Here is a 19,866-nt window from a genome sequence, read left to right on the forward strand (position 1 = left end):
ACAAACAATTTATTTTTAGTCCAAAATATTTATAGATTTCGTCCAGGTGGGCTTGATTTTATGATGTCAAAGCAAATGCACACCTTTGAATTTTTTTTTCGAAAAATACATTCCCTCCAAAAGTTAAGTCTGGGGTATTACCTCACTGTGATTGCCTTATAAACAGGCTGTAATTTGCTGCTGGAATTAAGCTTGTTTCATACCTATTTCATAATGCGCAAATATTTCACAAAAATTAACTTTGGTCAAATCACTTTATGAAGTAGACACAGGCCCCTGGCAACCTTCTGTGCCTCCCAGACCACTGTTTGAGGTGTCACCATGCCGCCATCTTAAAACTTACCACAAACTAATTGCCATATTTCCATCTCTAGATCGAACCAGGAACGTCCCTGAAGGCTTCCCAGCTAACTTGTGCTCTGCCCCTGTCCTGTCCATTACCCCGGCATACCTACATGACAGAACGACTTTTTTTTATAGAAATTTGGCATGCATCAAGTATATTTTAAATAAAGTACAAAAAAAAAACAGATTACAGCACCACAAGCACCAACTCATTGCATTTAACTATGCACAAAATAATAACTATAAAAATCTTGTGTACTTGTGTTATTTGTGTTAGTGTTGATTAAACATGACTACAACCAACTTAAATATTGTGCATGAAACTACTCAAACAATCTTAACCACTAAATCAATTTGAGCACTTGTATTGAGTGTAAGTAGAATGCACATTATTGTGTGTGAAATTGTTATGTAAGCAGTGTTGTAACTGAAATTAGTAAGCTTGTGTTTAACAACTAGTGCAACATAATTTGCTGGTTTTGTTGGAGTTATTTGATAAAGCATTGACACTACACTTCTCATCGACATTATTATCGACAAAGACACAACTAAACAATGTAATAGCAAGATACAACATCCAAAGTTTTAGGAAAATTTGAGCTGATTGAAAGGCATTTTTTGCATACCTTTAATGAAAATTGGCCAAAAGGATAAAAATATTTCAGTTCTTGTTGTAAACATAAAATACATCTTCAAAGAAAAAAGTTTCAGTGCCACAGGTCCATTTAAAATGCTGTACTTACATTGATGTAAATAAATCTTCATGTTTAAAATTAACTTGTGTACTCAATTAGAGACATAGGGTGTCAACTACATGCACATATACGTTTACTGCAAAACCAATTTAATGTTATAAGAAATGAACAAAATTTGGCTTTTAATTTAGGTAAAAGTTAACAAATTTAATCAAAGTAATTTGTGCGTTGTGTGTGCATGATCTAAAATGGCCAATAATCGATTCCTGGCATCAGAATCGGAGAAGAACTTGCAGCACATTTTCACCTTCAACGACACCGACTACCGCAATAATGTTAGTGCAACATGCAAAGGCTAAAGTTATCGCATAAATGCGAATTACAAATTTGTTTGACAAAACTTCTTCATATTATGAACTACAGTAATAGATTTCAACGGAACTAAAACTGTTTGTTACACCATCCAGACAGAATACACAGCAACCAGTGTCCAACAATGCCTTCACCACGTGTATTAAAACAATTGCAAACAATTTAATCTAACACCCAGTTTTGAACACTATGTAACTAACAACTCGAGAAACTATACTTTTGAAGTCATAATAATCTGTACAAAACTTCTAGCACCATGCACTTTTAACGAGTTTTAATAAAATTGACAGGGTTTAACTACAATTAATAGCAGCCTGCTTTAACTTTTCACCAGCAAAGGGTTAGTCCGACTGCATGAACCATGCCAGGTATTTTTGTATACCAGTAATATTTTTCCAGCAGTATAGGATCAGAGAGGTTGGGCGCGGGCTTCACGTATAAGTTGCCACTTGATAAGCTGGTGGATGAACGATCTGGCAATGTCTGTGTTGTCATGTGCGTGTGTGTAGATGTTGCATGATTTTGTATGTTTGTGTAGTGTGTGCATTTGCATGCATTGCATTGTGTTTGTTTGTGTGTGTTTGTCACATATTGTTACGTAACCAGTGCAATGTGGATTTTTTTGTGAAAATAGAAAGAAAAAAGAAAACAAGTTAAAATAAGTGGAACGAAAAACATTTTATATTGGTTTCAATAACAAGTGTAAAAACCTGTCACTAAAACCGATGCCAGTAATGACCACAATTTACCAAACCATCACAGTTTTTAATAAACAATTTCTTTTCAATAGTTTACTCTGCTTCGTGGTGAGAAAATATCATTTAACGCAAACCAAATTTAAGATGTTTGGTAAGAAGGTCACTACTGGCATCGTTTAAGTTATTCACAAACCAGAAATAATCTTCAATGGCCTTATTTTGTTCAGCTGGGGCTGGAGGCCTACTTGGAGGGAAACTGACTTCACTCTTCGGTGAGCCTAGGTTGGGAGCTACTGGCATGTAATTTGGAAGTCTGGGTGGCTTCACACGATCCTAGTCAGGTGTCATGTACGAGTTTTAAACACAGAAATGATTTTCACAAATTTTTCAAAATCAATTTAGAAATTTAGGTGCAAAAAACTTGGGACTTGGAAACTTGCAATTTCTACAGAATTTTTTGCTTATCACAAGTTAGTGTTCAACTGAAAGTTCAACAAATTCCAGGCACTATGTAAGTGAAATGAGTAGAATAAGAAATAGATAGACTCTGGGTATTTTTATCTAACAAGCAGCACTGTGAACTGTATTTTTGTCCAAGTGGAATAACACAAGTTGACTAATATGTATACAGAACTATAAACATGTATAAACAACATACCACAGGGCTAACATAGGAAGCAGGAAAATAACCTTTCAGATCAATTTGTGAGAAGGTGGAACCCTGAATAAGATTTATACAAAGTAATATCATCATAAGCACAGCCAAGCAGAATTTTTTAAAATAATATTCACATAATTTTTAGGCCTAAATTTTGAAACATTATAGACACAACATCAAACCTAAACTGGAATTTATGAATTTTTAATAATTTTACAGAATTTATATTCAATCACTGTAAACTAAACTACACAATTTTGTGTTTAAATAAACATAGGTTTTTCGCACCTAAACGAAGTCTTTTTTACATTTCTGCACAGAAAAACAACATACAGAACAGCTTGTTGCTAATATTGACAGAAATAAACATGTCAGATGATGTTTTTGAGTTAATTTGTTGTTTAACAGAAACATGTTTACTTACCACCCACCAATCCGCTGTAACTTTATCAATAACTTCAACCGGTTCTCCCACGGCGAATGTGATAACACTAGCCCCCGGAAAAGGTGGAGGGGGGAGTCCGTTATAGTCGCGATGGGCTTTGTAACTTGCTGAAATGAATCAAGAATTTACTGTGGAAACTTAACTTTAGATTAAATTAATAATGCTGAGTGCAATTTATAACAGGCATTGGTTTAGGTTACCAAACCTAGTCCATTCTACAACACTATGTATATTATTCAAACAAGTAACAAAAATGAATGCATGTTAACAGTCCACATTTTAACTGCCATTGTTACATCCGATCCAAGTATTATTGCATAATTATTACAGAATGCATTTTTTCCATATCTTGATGTGCATTTTGGTGCATCTGGAAATACCGTTTGTAACGTCTGCAATAAACCCAACTCAGAACTTCAACACTGGGTATAACAGTCCATGAGTACAACTGGTTAACAAGTGGAATTTATTACCATGCATCTCAACTGTTAAACGTCAAACAATGTCAATTTTAAATGTTAGATTTCATTTAATATCAAGAGGACAAGTTAGAATTTGTTTGTTTGTTGTTGCTGTGTGTTAGATACAAACAACTGCATTCAACATTCCAAGATTGTCATCAACATAGAAAGTGTATTAAATATAACCAGTTTGTCTGGCACAGGAACAGATAAAAAAGTGTTGGTTTAAAGTTTTGTGATGTTGCAACATCACAAAAAACAAATATTCTGGAGCACCTTGAAAAGCATTCTAGAAAAAGTGTCACTAATCAGTAGTAAGACCTCACCAAGAAAATTTACCATGCTGGATGTGCAAAGTCTGTTAGAACTTCTTGTATTGGTTGGTGAGTAATAAACACACAAAAAAATTATGTACACCAAAGAGAGGTAAGACCTGAAGAAAATGAAGCAGCAAAAGAATGAAATAATAGTCAAACTATGTTGTGACCCAAGTAATATTCAGGGTTTTTTAAGTCCAAGTACTTAAATATGTTACATTTTAACATATTTCATGTTTAAAACTAATACGATCACCCCTAATGATTTGTAACAAGTTGTGCTAAAAGCAAAAATATTTTTATAATTTCATTATAAATCACACACATAACATAACCAACCAAGCAATTCGGCCAACATTTAACAACTGAACATAAGCCAGTCAAATTCTTTCCAATATTTTAGTCATGCAACTTTGGGTAATGTTGTTGCTTGTAAGGACATGCAATCATTTAAATACAAGTTAACAAACATAATTGTGTATTTTTTTGTAATCAGAATAGAGTTACATAGAAAGGTCATTTGTCACTATGTTTTTTTCTGTTATTTCACTGACAATTGAGCATTGTCAGTGTCACTTATTCAAATAGAAACTTTTGAATTGAAGAGCAGATCAGTGTTAGTTATGGTTACAAATAATTGCTTTCAAATATAAAATTTTGGAACAAAGTATCCAATACAATCATGCAAATAAAATAATACTGCATTGCTTACTGGTGGTAGTAGGCAGTCCAACCATAGACATCGATTTTTGTTTATCTCGTGGAACAGGCTGAGGTGGGTAGTCCATAGTCTGTGCTCGCTGTTTAAAGGTTCAACAAAAAATAAGACTTCACAACAATTCATACTACTGCTAACATGCAACACACAGACATGGCAGCAATTTTTGCACAGGTATATCTATATAAGAAAAGAAAAATTTAAAACTACAAACTGAACATGCCCATTGATTAATTTGCTGCGTCACACAACATCATAATCAGATAATATTTCATAACAGCGCAAATCAGGCAAGTTTTGAAACATTCAATTACATACTTTTCTGCCAACCCCCAAAAAAAATGTTGCTCAGGCCGCACCCTATCTGTGACGGACTTGATTCTCAGAAAGTTACTGTATACGATTTTTGAAAGTTTTGTACAAACTGGACTTATTACTCATGGAAAACTTACACGAATTCCCCTGTTGGGTACTGGAGGTTTCACGTCCTCAACTACTGCAGAAAAATAACACAAAAATATGGTTTGATGCAAAAAAAGGCATTTCAAAGAAGACAGAATCTAGTCCAGTTGCAAGACTTTCGGTTAAAGGTTGCAGAAAGTCTTCAAGAAGCAGACAAAAAACTGGTATAATCACTGGTATTGCACAGGCATGTGGGAATTACAAACCTTACATGGCAACCGGCTCTGTAGGAAACGTTGTTAATAGACCCACATCACAGAAAGATACTAAAAGTACCACTAAAGCAAATACTCTTTTTTTAGTAGACATAACTGTAAGGTTTTGTTATTGTAGATTCCTATACCACATTCCTATTGTGAATATCTGATGTTGTTGCTGTCGATGCAAAAAGTTATCCACAACCAAACTTTCATTTTTTCTAAATAATATTTATCTTATCCATAGCGAGATATTTTTCATAATTATGAGGATATTTAAAATATACACACACAGTATCCCACCTATGTTGTATAATGGTTGCCAAACTCATGCTACTTAATATACCCATGTACTTACAACTGGATTGTTCGCTTGAAAAGGTTGAGAAGTTTTTGCTTTCAATTTTCTTCAGCATGTCAGCCATACAAATTTTATGGCATTTTGCGTTAGTTCCTAAAAAATATATAATTTGCATACAGTAAATGTAAAAACAGCTAAATCCAGGCAACACAAAACAATGTACATAATTGACTTGGGCAAGTGAAAATCCACAGACTGAAACTTACTCTGGCAAATGTATCCCTGATAAAATGTTCCAAGCAGCAGTTTGTTGCAACTGTTACAATATGTTGCTTCAGTGAATGTTTTCATCTTAAACCAGTGCTGTTTAGATTTTACTGCATGGGGATTGATGTTGTCACTATAAGAAATGCAACAATTCAGTTTGCATGGACGTTGAAATCATTCACACAACACACACACAACTGGAAGCAGAGTTACCATTGGCCTGGGTCAATGAATAAGCATGCTTCTTATAAAAGCGGAATAAGATTTATTTTTTGAAACTTTGCTCAGTGCTTCATCAAAAAAATAAGCACTTTTACATGAGAAAACTATGCATGGGAGTCCATAATAAGCATGTTTCTCAAAAAGAAACACTGATGTTTTTAAGGCAAAAAATAGCTCAAATCTTGGAAAAATGCTAGTGTAGCAACCCTAGTTCTTTTTTTTGCGCAAAACACAAAATAATCAGTTTATATTCAACTAAAATTTCTTACAAAGCATTTTTGATGCTTTCCATCCACTTTGATCGATCGGAATCGGTCTTTGCATAAAGAACATACGTTCCACTGTTACTGCTCGTCAGTGTTATACCGAATGACCACTGCATAACACAAAACAAGGTTGAGGAATGGTTATTTATTACTTGTTTTTTGAACATACTTTACTTCCTTTGCTTGGCAAAACTGTTTCATCGAGTCTGTATTCTTCCAGTCGAACAAGGTCTTTCAAACTGTATGTCCCATTCTGCAACATGAACCAAAATTTTATGGCAACAAACATTTTTTTAATAAATTTAACCTGATAACAATGACAAGGTATTAGATAAATTTATAGTAAGTGTGTGTTGCAAAGATTTGGCACAAAACAAGCTATAATTTTGTTACTAAGATTGCTGGGATTTTAACTATGAGTAAAAACAATCCGACTGTCTTTTTTTTGTAAATTAAAAATATTCTACAACAGTAAGTGAACTGGCACCATTCAAACTATTTGCAATCAAATATACTTGTGTGTTTTGCAAAAAAGAACCAACAATGAATACTATCAAAAAATAAATAAAAAATATTATTTATATATGTTTGAAAAATTGAAAAACAATAAATATTTCTATTTTAGATGTTTTGCTACAAAGGTCCAGCTAAAACTTGTCCAATGTTCACTTTACTGTGGCCACATGGATATGAAGTTCCTAAACCTTCACCTTATCAGCTTTGGTCATGAAGATGGCTTGATCGAAGAGGAATGTGTTCCTTGGCTTGGCACTCCTATCCTGGGACACCTTCACCTTCAACTCACCATCTTTGAGCAAACGTCCATAATTGTACAGTGGTGATTGCTGTTAAAATATGATACAAACGTTGTATTGAAACAAATATTTGTGTGTAAAAAACTTAATTAATGAAGGATTCAAAACGTGACTAGGTTTAGAGGCATTGCAGCCTAGCTGGATCAGCCACCTTTTCATGAGAAGTCTGAGCAAAATTGGAATCAAAATGTTTCATAACTTTATATTTTTACAAAAAATTAACGACTAAAAAGATTTTTAAACACATTTGAAATTTTATTCTTTCTTACCATCATGTAATCAGTGAGGCATGACTCGACTTTGTTGATGTTAATTAGCATCTCGCTGTCACGCTTCACTTCATTCACATAGTGCGACAATTCCTGCAAAGCACAAGAACCCAATGTAAGATCCATTTTACATTGTTGGAGACTGTGTATTTGGTGACATTATTAACTTCCTTGATAGAACAACATCCAATAATTTAATTGATGGTACGCAAAGAAATTTCTGGTTGATTTAATTTGATTAGAACAGTAACTAACGAAGCCCATGGGCAAAACATAATTCATATTTTTATATTAAAAGATCATTTACCCTAACACTAATCTGTTACCCTATTTCTAATATGCTGAAGTTGGTACAGAAAACGATTATTTTGGTCAGGGTTTTGTCAAATTTGGCTGGGTGTCCCTTTTGGATTTTTCACATTAGTTCCATCATTAGGATAGAATCAAAATTAAACTATACCCACACTAAAAAAGTTTTCTGGCAACAAGTTTAACGAATTATCAAATTATTGCATTGTGTTACCAATATTTAAACCCAATCAAGCGAGTGGAACTCAAGAAACCTTAGGTTTTAAAGATAATAAAAATTAGTTGTTTTAACAGTGCCAAGACCAGAAAAGTATAATTCAAGTTTAACAAAGAATATGATTAAATATTTGTAAGGCAATTACATGTATAAAAACAAACTTACCAATAAACTAAAAAATAACAATTACCTGCATTGCTTCCAGTGCCTTGAACATTTCCTTCTTGTCTGCGTGGTTATCAGGAGTGTGCTTATTCAGTTCCTGGAAGTGGAAAAAATACAAATGTTGAAATCAGCACATGGGCCACACCAGCAACAGAGCACTGGTACAAATGTGGCTGCTGAGTTGCGAACAGACAAACTGCAACCAACAAAACTGCCATCTTTATTCCTTATTTCACCATGTGTTAACATTATAGTAAGGTATCTAATGTGTATGGAGCTGATGGCATTCACAACTTTTTGACCCCTTTTTAATACCTGCTCAAATTTTTTTGCTGCGTTGTGTTTAAAGTTACTTTTTCAAGTGTATGATTAAACCAGCACAAGAGGTTTGTAACACTTGGAGTAACAGCACAATGCTGTTGGTAGTGGCTGTGATTGCAGGGGGTTTTCGGGGAAAATCACTGACCTTTCATGGTTAGCACAAGCAGTTAGCCATGTAACAAGATGAATTTTTCTCATTGCACTTAGTTTAAGGCGTCTTCTATTACAATTTGTGACTTGTTTTTATTGAAACATTTACAAAATATCGTCGAGTTTACTTAAAGTTGCATATTTACCTTGATAAGTAGGTGGTATTTGAGAACCCTTTGCATCGGAACGCAGATCAGCTCACGTAATTTGAACTTACTGGGACTTGCATGATTTTGAAGCTCCTATATGATATTATTTCTTTAGTTTTGATATCACTTCAATATATATAACAATTAAATGCTTGACCACAACAATGTACACTGAAAATATACCCAATAGAGAAATTGAATATGTTTGTCACACAAGAAACACACATGTGGTGGTGAATGTAGAATGCTGAGTTAAATTGAAAATAGATTGTAATTAAAAGTTGACAAAAAAGAATAAATGCAATTTTTAGTTCCTTTGCCTAAGATTGAATTACAAAAGGAGAATTATGTCACCAGGAACCACAATAAGCATGTACCTCTGGAATTACCAGCAACAAGATCGGTTTTCACCAAAACTAACCTCTATGTAGACTCTCAAATTATCATCAGTTTTCATCAGTTCCTCGATCAGGTCTTGAGAGTCCGTCATACTACTGCAGTACTCGCCATACACAAGGAAACGGTTCTGCAGCAAAGTTTTAAAGGAGTTTTTATTACATCACAATCATACATCAAACAATCCCAGGTCAGAAACTCTTTTTTAATCAAAAAAAATTGAGAACAGTAACCAAATACAAGCTAATAATAATTAGAAAATGCAAACACAGATAATACATAGATGATAGATCAACAGTGTCGTAAATAGCACCAATGAATTTGTACACAATTATATGCTTGTCCATTATCTGTGAATCTTAACATATGGCATGGACCACATGTGCCCAAGATTGGATAGTTTGCATGCTATCGTAGAAAAGTTCAGGCTTTTCCTCTATGTTACAGGAAATAAACAAGCGATCCCATATTTCCTTGTTGGCGCAAATGACTCAGCCTTTAAAGTTCTACTGTGTAGCTAAGTTAAACAAACAGAAATACAACAGCTTCCAGCCCACTTATCCACACAATATAAAGTTAGTGATGAATGAAGATATATTTTGCACTGATGTGCTGATGTGTAAACATAACAATGCAATGAAAGTATATTAACTTGAGAGACCACAGGTTAGTGTTTTATAAATATGTTATTGTTACATTTTACATGAACATTAACACAATTTAATTACCAATTAAACAATCTGCCCTATTCGGTTTCATGCATTACCTTGTATTTGAGAAAAGGTTGACTTAGTTTATCAGTTTTCGAGTGTTCAATGTCTTTCAAAAAGTCCTTGTGGATATTGTAAAGATCCTACAGAACAAAAACATCTTAAGAAGTCTAAACTTTTTTGTACGTTAAATGAAACTTACATCCATGTTCATGAATATAATTTTTATGTCTTTTATGCTAAGTGCACTCTGCAGTGGATCCTTAAACTTTCGTAGCATCATCTCCAAATGTTGGACGTAGTTTCTTTCTGTTTCAATCACTTCACTTACGCAGCATCCACGTCTATCCTGAATAAACCACAACAATAACAATGGTAAAAATGAGGACCACCAGAAAATAAATGCGAAATAATGAGGATTCTTGATAATAAAACTGGAATAACCAACATGTTTCATGAGCTAAAATATGTTTTTAAATGAAGTTAAAATGTTGCATTTTACTAACAAGGTGTTAAAATGCTAGCGGCCCTGAAATAAAAGCCTTGAATGGAGGTTCAAGATCGCTTTAAAGAAGATAACTTTTTATTAATGATTTTTTTAAGGTGATTAAAAATTAAAATCACTGCACCCAATAAATTCAATTTTATATTTTAATAATCTCTCCTTCTGGCACAATTAACGTGACTTTGTTGTCTGTTTCACCTGCTATACAGCTAGGCTTTATCAGATGCTTGTTTGTGTGATGCACCTATACCCTAATGAAGCCTAGCTGTATCGCAGGTGAAACGTTGGACAATTAAAGTTATGTTTAATTGTTCCAGAAGGAAAGAGTATTAAAATATAAAATGCCTGGCAGCAACACCAACATAGTAAATTAAGTTTTGGTTCTTAAAACAATTTTATATGTAAATATCCAACCTGGAGTTTTTCGTCATTGACTGCACAGTATTTGGATAGTAATTATTTCAATATATCTCTAGATACAAGGTCTTACTGTAGCAGGAGTGGTGACTGAAGTTTTTGCGATCAGTGAACCATAAATTTCCTCCTCTTCTTTCTCTTCCGCAACGGAATCATAAAGATCCTCCTCATCGGCCAAGTCACGGTCGCTACACAATCACAACATAAGAGTTAACAACACAGAATAAAAAGTGGTAGCATGCTTTCATGTGACATTTACTTGGCTACTTGTTGCGGCTGAACCAGCTTGGTTGCAATGCCAGTAAGCCCAATACAGAATAATGAATTTTTTACAAAAATAATGACAATTATACACCTAGGTTTATTCTCCAACTTGCACGAATTATTTACCAATAAGTTAGCTGATAAAGTTGCTGCTGATAATACACATGCAGAATAACTGTGTTGTCGAGCACTACCAAACTATTTAAAAAGACGTATTAATACAACCGACTAAACCAATAACAATTTTAGTCAAAATCTTACAGTGATACTGAACTTTGGGGTCTTACTTAGACTCGGCAAATAAATTTGGTGTTTGGAAGTCAGGAAATGCAAATCTATAGTTCGCTGTACAGGTTTTAAAGGGAAAAGTGATTTTAACGAAGTCAGAAACCGAAGAAACAAAGTTGGTTTCTGTTTTCTTTTGACAGTTTTTGTTTTAAGCCAACTTATAATACATCCAAAATGTATTAGAAGGCATATATCTTAAGTGCATCCTTAGAATTTATGATGATATCATGTTTTCCTATGAATTGGATTTATAAAGCGATTGTGTAGCAGGTTGAAAAAGACAACCAGGTCTTTATAAATTATGCATGACACAAGCATTGGCCTCAGGATATAGATGCAGGAGTCTTAAATACAATTACTTACAATTATTGGGAGCTGGTCTGCAATTAGTGTGGCATCTTTACAATGCTACACACAAAAGTTATATTGTCAATAATTTCCATAATCAGATGACTAGAATGTTAACGATGAATTCTTTAATCACAAAGGTCAAAATGCAGGTGAATCGACGACACAGTGGTCTATATTCACAGCAAGTTACAACATGATAGGAATGAAGACTGGATTATTATTACACAGAAGTGCTGTGGCAGACAAACTGATGATGTGATTCACCGCTAATGTGGAACAAGGAAGTGGTCTAAAGTTACGTCAAACCACAGCCAGTAACTTATACAACCACTGTATCAATGCAAGAATGTTATACTCAAGTCAAACAGCTGTGCTTATTTTTTGCAGCTAAAATTTTATTATTATTTATGTAGAGTTTGAAATAACAAAACCCTAACATGTTCATAAAGTCACACTGTTAATTGTTGGACTTTAATTCCTATTCTTTTTCACAAAACAATAAATATATTTTGTGTGTTGTCTGGGGCTTAACTTTGTTTGTCAAGTCATATCCCCATAAAAATATAATCAGTGTTGCTCCAAACATTACTACCCATGACAACTCTCAGTAAATCTAAATTAAATGTAAATCATCCAAAGACAACACACACAAAACAGTGTGTACATTCACATTTGGTTGATTTTAAAAACCCTGGGTTATTTTAATACACCATGATATTTGTTCATTACTAGTACACACACCCAAACCAATGCCAGAATATATTTTATATATGTTTTTTATGTCATGCAAAAATTGTGTTGTAAGGGTAATAAAATGAAACTGGCACACATGGAACCAGCGTACATGGAAAAGATCACATGTGTCAAAACAAACTGATATTGTGGTTTATTATGATCTTTCTTTACCAACCTTGCAAGATCAGGCAAATTTCTGTATATGTCTTCTTCTTCTGTATCATGGTGGTATGAAAGATTGAGTTGACTTTTCTCTAAAAATGGTCTAAACAAAGAAAAATAACCAAATTATTTTATGTTGCCATCCAGACTTGTCCACATTGTACATGTATATACAAACAACTACATAAACTTACAAAATAAGATCAAGGACAATGATAATTTAGTGCAGGTTAAATACTGTGAGTGCTGTTCTGGTTAACGCCTCACAAGAGTGAAACTAGTTGCACAAATTCCCCAAATGACACTTGGGGCAAAGAGCAACGGAAACAAAGCAAAGATGACTACTTTCATTTTTCGTTGCTTGAAACTATAGTTCAACCACCCCATTATGTATGAACATTATTATTTTTCAATTACAGCAAATCCAATACAATGTTATGATTAGTTATGATGTGGTTAAACCACGTATAAAACACTGATTTAAAAAAAAATCTGCCCAATTTAGATACATGAAAATTCCGGGTAATAGTGTAAAAATATAAACAGCTAAAATCAGTAATCATACTAGCAGGCTACACCAGTTAAAATATCTAAACAACATTGATTCAATTAGATAAGAAATATTTCAACCTGGATTCATATGGATAAAGATGTCCCCCAAAAACATAATTTAATTTGTGAAAAATGAAAACTTTGGTACAGAGAGCACACAACCTTTCTTAAAAAATAACTAACTTGTTAGCAAGCAAACTTTATAAAAATAAATAACCAATAATCTTACTTGAATCTGGATAAGGCAGCAGGAGTTTGAGAAAGAAGGGATAGAACTCTTAATACCTAAAAATACACTCTTAATTAGCCAAGTTTCATTAGAACACTGTATTATCCTAAAAATCCCAGGTTAAACTTAGGTTCCTTCTTTGTTAAATTTTTACTTGAGAATTTTGACACATTAGTTTTAATGTGTAACTGGGATTTTTGCTGGGAACATGTCAAGAATCTAAAAACATTTTGTGTATTTCTGACCGACAGAAGTTTAATTTAAAGAAGACATGTTTCAGCTACATAAAAAGCACAAATAATACAAACCTTTGGAAAGTTGGTCATTTCAAACAACTCTTCCGCAAAAAATAAGTCTTCCATTGAAATATAGAAGACATTTTGTAAAGATTCCAATACAGTTCGAATGTTTTGCAAACACAAAAACTGCAAACAATATTTAAAAGAGTTTGGATAAGTGTCCCAAAGATTTTCCAATATACAAGAAAAAAAACAGATACATGGGATATATTATATATATATTACAGATACATTCGTTCATCTTTGGTTTTGCTACAATGTTTATTATTTTTTAAGAGCTTAATCCTTTGGAGAACTGATATTTAAAAAACAATATGTATGCACAAAACTGCAAATCTTGTTGTTTTTGCCATAAACACAAAGGTAAGTTTTCCATTTATATTTCATAAATCTTGTAATGCAAACATTAACCTAAGACAGTATAACATTGTCTTAAAAGCTTATAATACAGCATACAGGTGTTAAATATCCTTTTGAGTAAAATTGTTTGGTAGTTGCCATTTAAAATATCTAAACCTCTGTAATACTTGAAAACACAGGATTTAAAATTAACTTGCATATCGATTATGGCTGAGAAAAATGAATAAAACTTACTTGAAGCATTTGAGGCCTTAGATTGATTCGAGCAAAGTCAACTGCGCCTGGTTTAATCACATTCAACAAATTGCACAAAACCACACCATCACGAAGAGTTTGGGCAAGATCGAATACAACAGCATAACTTTGAGATGTTCGATGCTGTCTTGGAAGAACGCCAGTATCTATCAACCAACGGACGCATTGTCTCCACAATTCTTGCTCCATCTTTAAATGTTTTATCGTCTTTTGATGGAAGGATTATTTCAATAATAAACTACTGCACCCAACAGCAAGAATGAGGTGGGTTTACATGACCTTTGCCCACCAGTGCCAACTATTTTAAACTGTAATAATAAAATAATAACTAGGCTGTAACAATAATACATAACACAGATAACAAGTTAGTGCTATCATAGTTGGTTTACATTTTTTCGAAAATCTTCCTGGAAAATGTGTGGCTACATCAAATACTATAAATATAACTAGAATTTTGAAATGCGTTTATAACTTAACCTACTGCCGGCAAATCGTTTTTAAATTAGCTTTTATTTCTGTTTCTGCCATAAATCATCACAATATGCCTTGAACAAATATAAGCAGAACAGTGTCCTGGTAAGACCCCGTATTACTCGAAAGCGGAAATACCGGTCGTTTGTGATTTTAACATACGGTGACTACAACAACGAAATTAGCAGACCAAAAGTTTTCGCCCTTCGCAGGTCCACATACTTTATCTACAAATAAGTGTAACTTCGACTTTTACACGAGCGGAGCATTTACTTGTGTGACATGTCTGCCCAGGTACTGATTTCATCCTTTCAAAAAGTAAACAAGAAACAACTACGCGAGTTTTATCGAGATTACACTTCGATCACGTGACCCTCTGTTATTGGCATGCTTTTTATTTCTATAGATTACAGGAATTTTCCGCACTCTTGTTCATCACCGGTTAAAAACCTTTGGAGGGGTTTCACAAGAATTTCCCAGACAACAATACTTTCGCTGCCGTGTTGGCGGATCAGCGGTATGTTTGAACCGTTAATAAATGATAATGCCGCAACAACATTAATTTTGTTCATTGTTCATAATTATCGTTCATCACCAGCTTGCTTTGTCAGGGCACATATATGCCTATTTACCCCTCTAGGAATCGCCATACGAAATTGGCCTGGTCGTCCAGCAAGGATCCTGCAGCGTGCATCTTGTAATTTTTGGTGTCTTGAAGACATGTGAAACCGTTGGAGCCTAATGTAACTTATAAGACTTGAGCAAAACAAGATACTCACTTTCAGTAGCGTAAAACCACGCCAAAATGATGCAGGTTAGGGTTACGCGTCAGCTTATGTATCAGAAAACGTAATAGGCGTATTTGCACCTCGGTCTTATGAATCTGGAAGGGACCGTGGCCCACTGGACCCTTCCTGGCAGCACCAAATGCTCGCGGTCTTTGTTTACAAGTCAATGATGCGATTCCGGATTTGGATCTACACAATAATCGATGAAGAAGCACAACCGATTCCATGACGTTTTAGTTTATTGTACTCGTCACAAAGAGATTCGAAAAGGAAAGCGATAGAATAATAACGTTCCAATATTAGTAGTGACACGCGCTGCCTTAAATAAGAGGGACGAAAAATTTCTACGCGAAAAAAACGCTACCGTGTCGCGACGCATTCCAGTTTAATCGCAAGCTACTGAAAATTCACCCAAAATTACGTCCAAGCCACTACACACATTCGTCACACAGGTTTCCACAGTTTTGCGTTGCAAACGTTTTTACTACCTTGCTTGTATACGCCTGGTTTTCTTTAAAAAGCGATAAAATTAAAGATGGCGGTAGAAATTTGGCGGTTGCAAGCGGTTCGATCGACAAAACATAATGTAAACGTAGGAGTTTATTAAACGTAATATAAGTGATTACCCTGTAGCATCATTTCATCTGATGCAGACTGGACAAAAACAAAACCCGTACAACAATTGTGGCTGATTTTCGGTACTTATTTTAAGGCTCAAACTAATTTTCTATATTTACGAAATATTCACAAGACCAGCGTTTGTTTTTAAATTTGTCAATTAAAATGCGCCGCTTCAAATAACAATTGTGATGGTGTTTACATAACAAAAACGCCTTCTACAAGATAACCACAATGATCAAGAGTCAACACTTGTTGCGTCAAAGGAGCCGCAGCAACCGCCAAACTCTTCGCCGAACCAAAGCCGGAATTGGCAAATAAAAAAGCGCACTGAAAAGAATTGGACCCTGTAGCACGCATCACCCCTTTCCCTAACTCTTGCTGTACCGCCATTACCATAGGACTTGAAAACAGAAGTGACCAGGGCCGGCCGATTGCGCAACAACCACCTATATATACAGGTCGGCCCACGTGGGGGTCAGATGGCTACATAATCACACAAAACACAGCAAAAAGGTCTGTTGGGCGCGCAGAGTGTGCGACCGATCGGTCAGTGGACGTAGATTTCAAGTCGTTTTGAGACTGGCATTATTTTCTCTCTCCTCTCATAATTCTCCTCTCAACAGATTAGATGGGTCGTCGCCCACGTGCACTCCCACATGGGGGGCCCGAGGGACTTTTGGAGGGGGTCAAGGGGGCGTTCTGTCCCTCCCTATCAAATGCTGACGTTGTTGTTGGTGGCTGATCAGCTGCTCGAGGGTCGATGGACCGGAAGGCATCATTTGTGACGACCAGTAAGATTGCGACTGTAAACATCACAGAGTGAATACAAGTGTTAATAATGGAAGGGGAATCTGATTATTCCGGTCACGTGGTTTTATTTGACAATAAATTAGACCATGCATAAAACATCGCAAACGTTTTAAGTTAACAGTTTGTCGAACTGAAAGGTTATGCAAAAATTAACACATACCGGTTTCCAAACTATTTCTGTCATGGATGTAACGTTGGTTAGTGAATTATGCATTATTTTTTGCCAGAAGGTCAGCTATATAGAGAATTGCATTACGCCTGGCAGCAACAGTCCCACAAACTGTTACCTTCAGGTACCTTTAGTTTAAGAACCAAGAAAGTCCTTCTTAAAGTCATGTCAGGACAACTTTGCGTAAAATTAAGGTAGATCCACAAAAAACATATTTACAGGGTATTTCGGGCTTTCGTCATCGAAAAAATTGTAGAAAACTAAATTAAAAGTAACGGCGACCAATATTCGTAATTTTTTTTTGCTGTAGCGAAATTGACGTTACAAAAAGGCGTCAAAAATTACGTAAATTTCGGAAACACATAAATCATGAAAATTTTTACCGTAAATCCACCGTCGAAGCTGGAAGTTGTCAAATCCTGTCCACGATTCCTGGACATCACTTGGGATTCCCCCCGAGTCACTTCAGGTATACTTGCAACACTAGATGGCGCTGTAGATGTGGGGTTTCCACCCCATGGAGAATAGGGTTGGTTTTGTTGGGCCGCTGCTGCTCTTTCGCTGCCGATAATTCCAAGGCCGGATAAACCCAGACCATCACCTATATGACACGATTAAATGTCATTAGCTGTACGATGGATTAATGATAACATAAAACCGGTAAGTCTGTTCAATGTTTGGAGTTGTGTTAAATAGTTGTTGTTTCATTTCAGCAAACTTAAGTAGAGTAACAGACGATCAATGTCAGTTCATATATTCTTTAAAATAAAACAGAAATATCGATAAAAGATCACATACACTGACACTTATTGTCTGTCAGTCTTCTTTTAATTTGCAAATACAAAAACGTAAGATCCGTTTGTCAACACCGTCCTTCCTACACTCGATTCCACTGGACTAGGTTTTAAACTAGCAAAGACACAAATTTCCACTGTGTGGTACTTTTAAATCAACGTCGATCTGTTGGGTGTCTGCTAGTTTTAAAAACTATCTCAGTGTCATAATCACTAGCTGCACTGATGAGACATTAAAAGTTGAAACAAAATGGATCAACGACCGACAAATGACACAAAAAAACAGCTCCCAATGATTATTATGGCACTTTTGCGCATATATATGACATCAACTTTCACCAGCACATTGTGTATACTTGCTCATTTCATGCCAACCAATCTCACATTAACAGTTTGATGCACATTTAATAGTTGCCCGATAAACAAGCAGTTGTTATGAAACAACACCAACCTCCACTATTTCCTCTGGAAATCCCCCAAGTGTTGCCCGTGTCAGGAAAAAGTTGGTAAGAATCTTTTTCCTCTTCTTTACCAAGAAGACCCAGTGGTGGTTGGAACTGAGACAAGTAAAGAAACAAATTTTTGCTTTTTGATAAAATTGGAATGCATTTTACATCCCATCACTAAAACACTCTCCTGGATAAGAAAATTATCAGTGCAAATCTTTTGTTTTGAATGTAGGCTTAACTTGTTGGGGTTCGTGACCAACTGGATAATTTTGCAAACCCTCATAACTTATGAAAATAGGAGTGGAAAGCCAATGAAAAGACCCTTTTTGGTTATGTTTCCATACAAAATATACTTTATCACCATAAGTATTATTGCTTGGGAAAGACTTGTGGACCTCAATAGGTCGCAGGTGACCTTGAACCCCAGTTGAGAAGTTTTCATCAAGTACAATTAAAGCATCAGGATGGCTATTGTGTTTTAACTTGGCACAAATCATAAACAAAAGGGCTGACGCTACTTTGTGCACAGTTTCAACAATACAAATGTTGACTACCTTGTTTTTGTGAATTACCTTATTCTGGCTTTGTGGCATTTGTGCTTGCTTTGAAAGAAGAGATTCAAATTTTGTCTCTGCTGCGAGTTTGGACAACGCCTTCTTCTGGCTTTCAATCACATCTTTCGGAGGAATTTCCTCGAACAATGCCTAAAAACAGGCAAAATTTTTTATTTGTGGGCCTGGTAATTAAAAAAAAATTATTTTAACCACTGCAAAAATTATGGTGCCAATGATTCAGAAATATAGTAGGTATTTAATTTAATCCAGTTACAATCCATTTTAAAATACCTAACATTTGTGTGTATCAGCACAAGTTGAGGTGGAACACAGTATGAAACGTAGCTGCTTTCAAAAAATATCAACAACTCTTGTACCTTAACGCGGTCTTGGTTTATGGAATAGGAGATATCAGCAGGTGTTGGTTGGTTTGCAGGCACCTTTCCATAAGCTCTCAACTCTTCAGCCTAAACAACAAGGTGTTGTCCAATATCAGCAACAAGCAAAATTGAGAATTCACATAATTTAGAACAAATGGATTATATGATTTCTGTGTAAAGTTCTAAACAACCATTATACAGACAGCTTAGTATAGATTCGTTGTTTCCAACATTTACATTAAAATAGGCATGGACCCAATAGTACGAGTTTTGTGATATGCACAGATGGCCACTGTTTCAACATATAAGGTCTCATAAGTGCAGCTTGGTGTGACTATCAGACGATCTTGGATGGTCAAACTGCAGGCCAAAGACTTCCACCTTATGGATACTATACAATCACCATCATTCGTTCGACACCAAACTTACATAAAAATACTGACAGGGTACTAGATCCAGAAAAAACTGTTATTACAATTAAAAAATTT

At 35.0% G+C, this 19,866-nt stretch overlaps 1 protein-coding gene across 1 annotated transcript in view; it reads right to left on the reverse strand.

The window, feature by feature from the left end:
• The window catches only part of LOC145914350 (uncharacterized), a 32,400-nt gene that overhangs the window by 3,417 nt on the left and 9,117 nt on the right, over positions 1-19,866 (reverse strand). Inside the window, exons 16-37 of the mRNA XM_083002171.1 lie at positions 14,322-14,521; positions 13,737-13,853; positions 13,429-13,484; positions 12,661-12,750; positions 10,921-11,035; positions 10,128-10,274; positions 9,982-10,068; positions 9,241-9,345; positions 8,817-8,912; positions 8,225-8,296; positions 7,509-7,601; positions 7,135-7,269; positions 6,594-6,677; positions 6,428-6,534; positions 5,936-6,069; positions 5,727-5,822; positions 5,162-5,205; positions 4,704-4,791; positions 3,193-3,320; positions 2,769-2,831; positions 2,304-2,443; positions 344-451 (exon numbers count right to left, since the gene is read on the reverse strand). Coding sequence (XP_082858297.1) covers positions 344-451; positions 2,304-2,443; positions 2,769-2,831; positions 3,193-3,320; positions 4,704-4,791; positions 5,162-5,205; positions 5,727-5,822; positions 5,936-6,069; positions 6,428-6,534; positions 6,594-6,677; positions 7,135-7,269; positions 7,509-7,601; positions 8,225-8,296; positions 8,817-8,912; positions 9,241-9,345; positions 9,982-10,068; positions 10,128-10,274; positions 10,921-11,035; positions 12,661-12,750; positions 13,429-13,484; positions 13,737-13,853; positions 14,322-14,521 — 2,305 coding nt within the window. The remainder of the gene's footprint in view (positions 1-343; positions 452-2,303; positions 2,444-2,768; positions 2,832-3,192; positions 3,321-4,703; positions 4,792-5,161; positions 5,206-5,726; positions 5,823-5,935; positions 6,070-6,427; positions 6,535-6,593; positions 6,678-7,134; positions 7,270-7,508; positions 7,602-8,224; positions 8,297-8,816; positions 8,913-9,240; positions 9,346-9,981; positions 10,069-10,127; positions 10,275-10,920; positions 11,036-12,660; positions 12,751-13,428; positions 13,485-13,736; positions 13,854-14,321; positions 14,522-19,866) is intronic.

This window comes from Ascidia mentula, chromosome 9 (genome assembly GCF_947561715.1).
Source record: "Ascidia mentula chromosome 9, kaAscMent1.1, whole genome shotgun sequence".
Classification (NCBI taxonomy): Eukaryota; Metazoa; Chordata; class Ascidiacea; order Phlebobranchia; family Ascidiidae; genus Ascidia; species Ascidia mentula.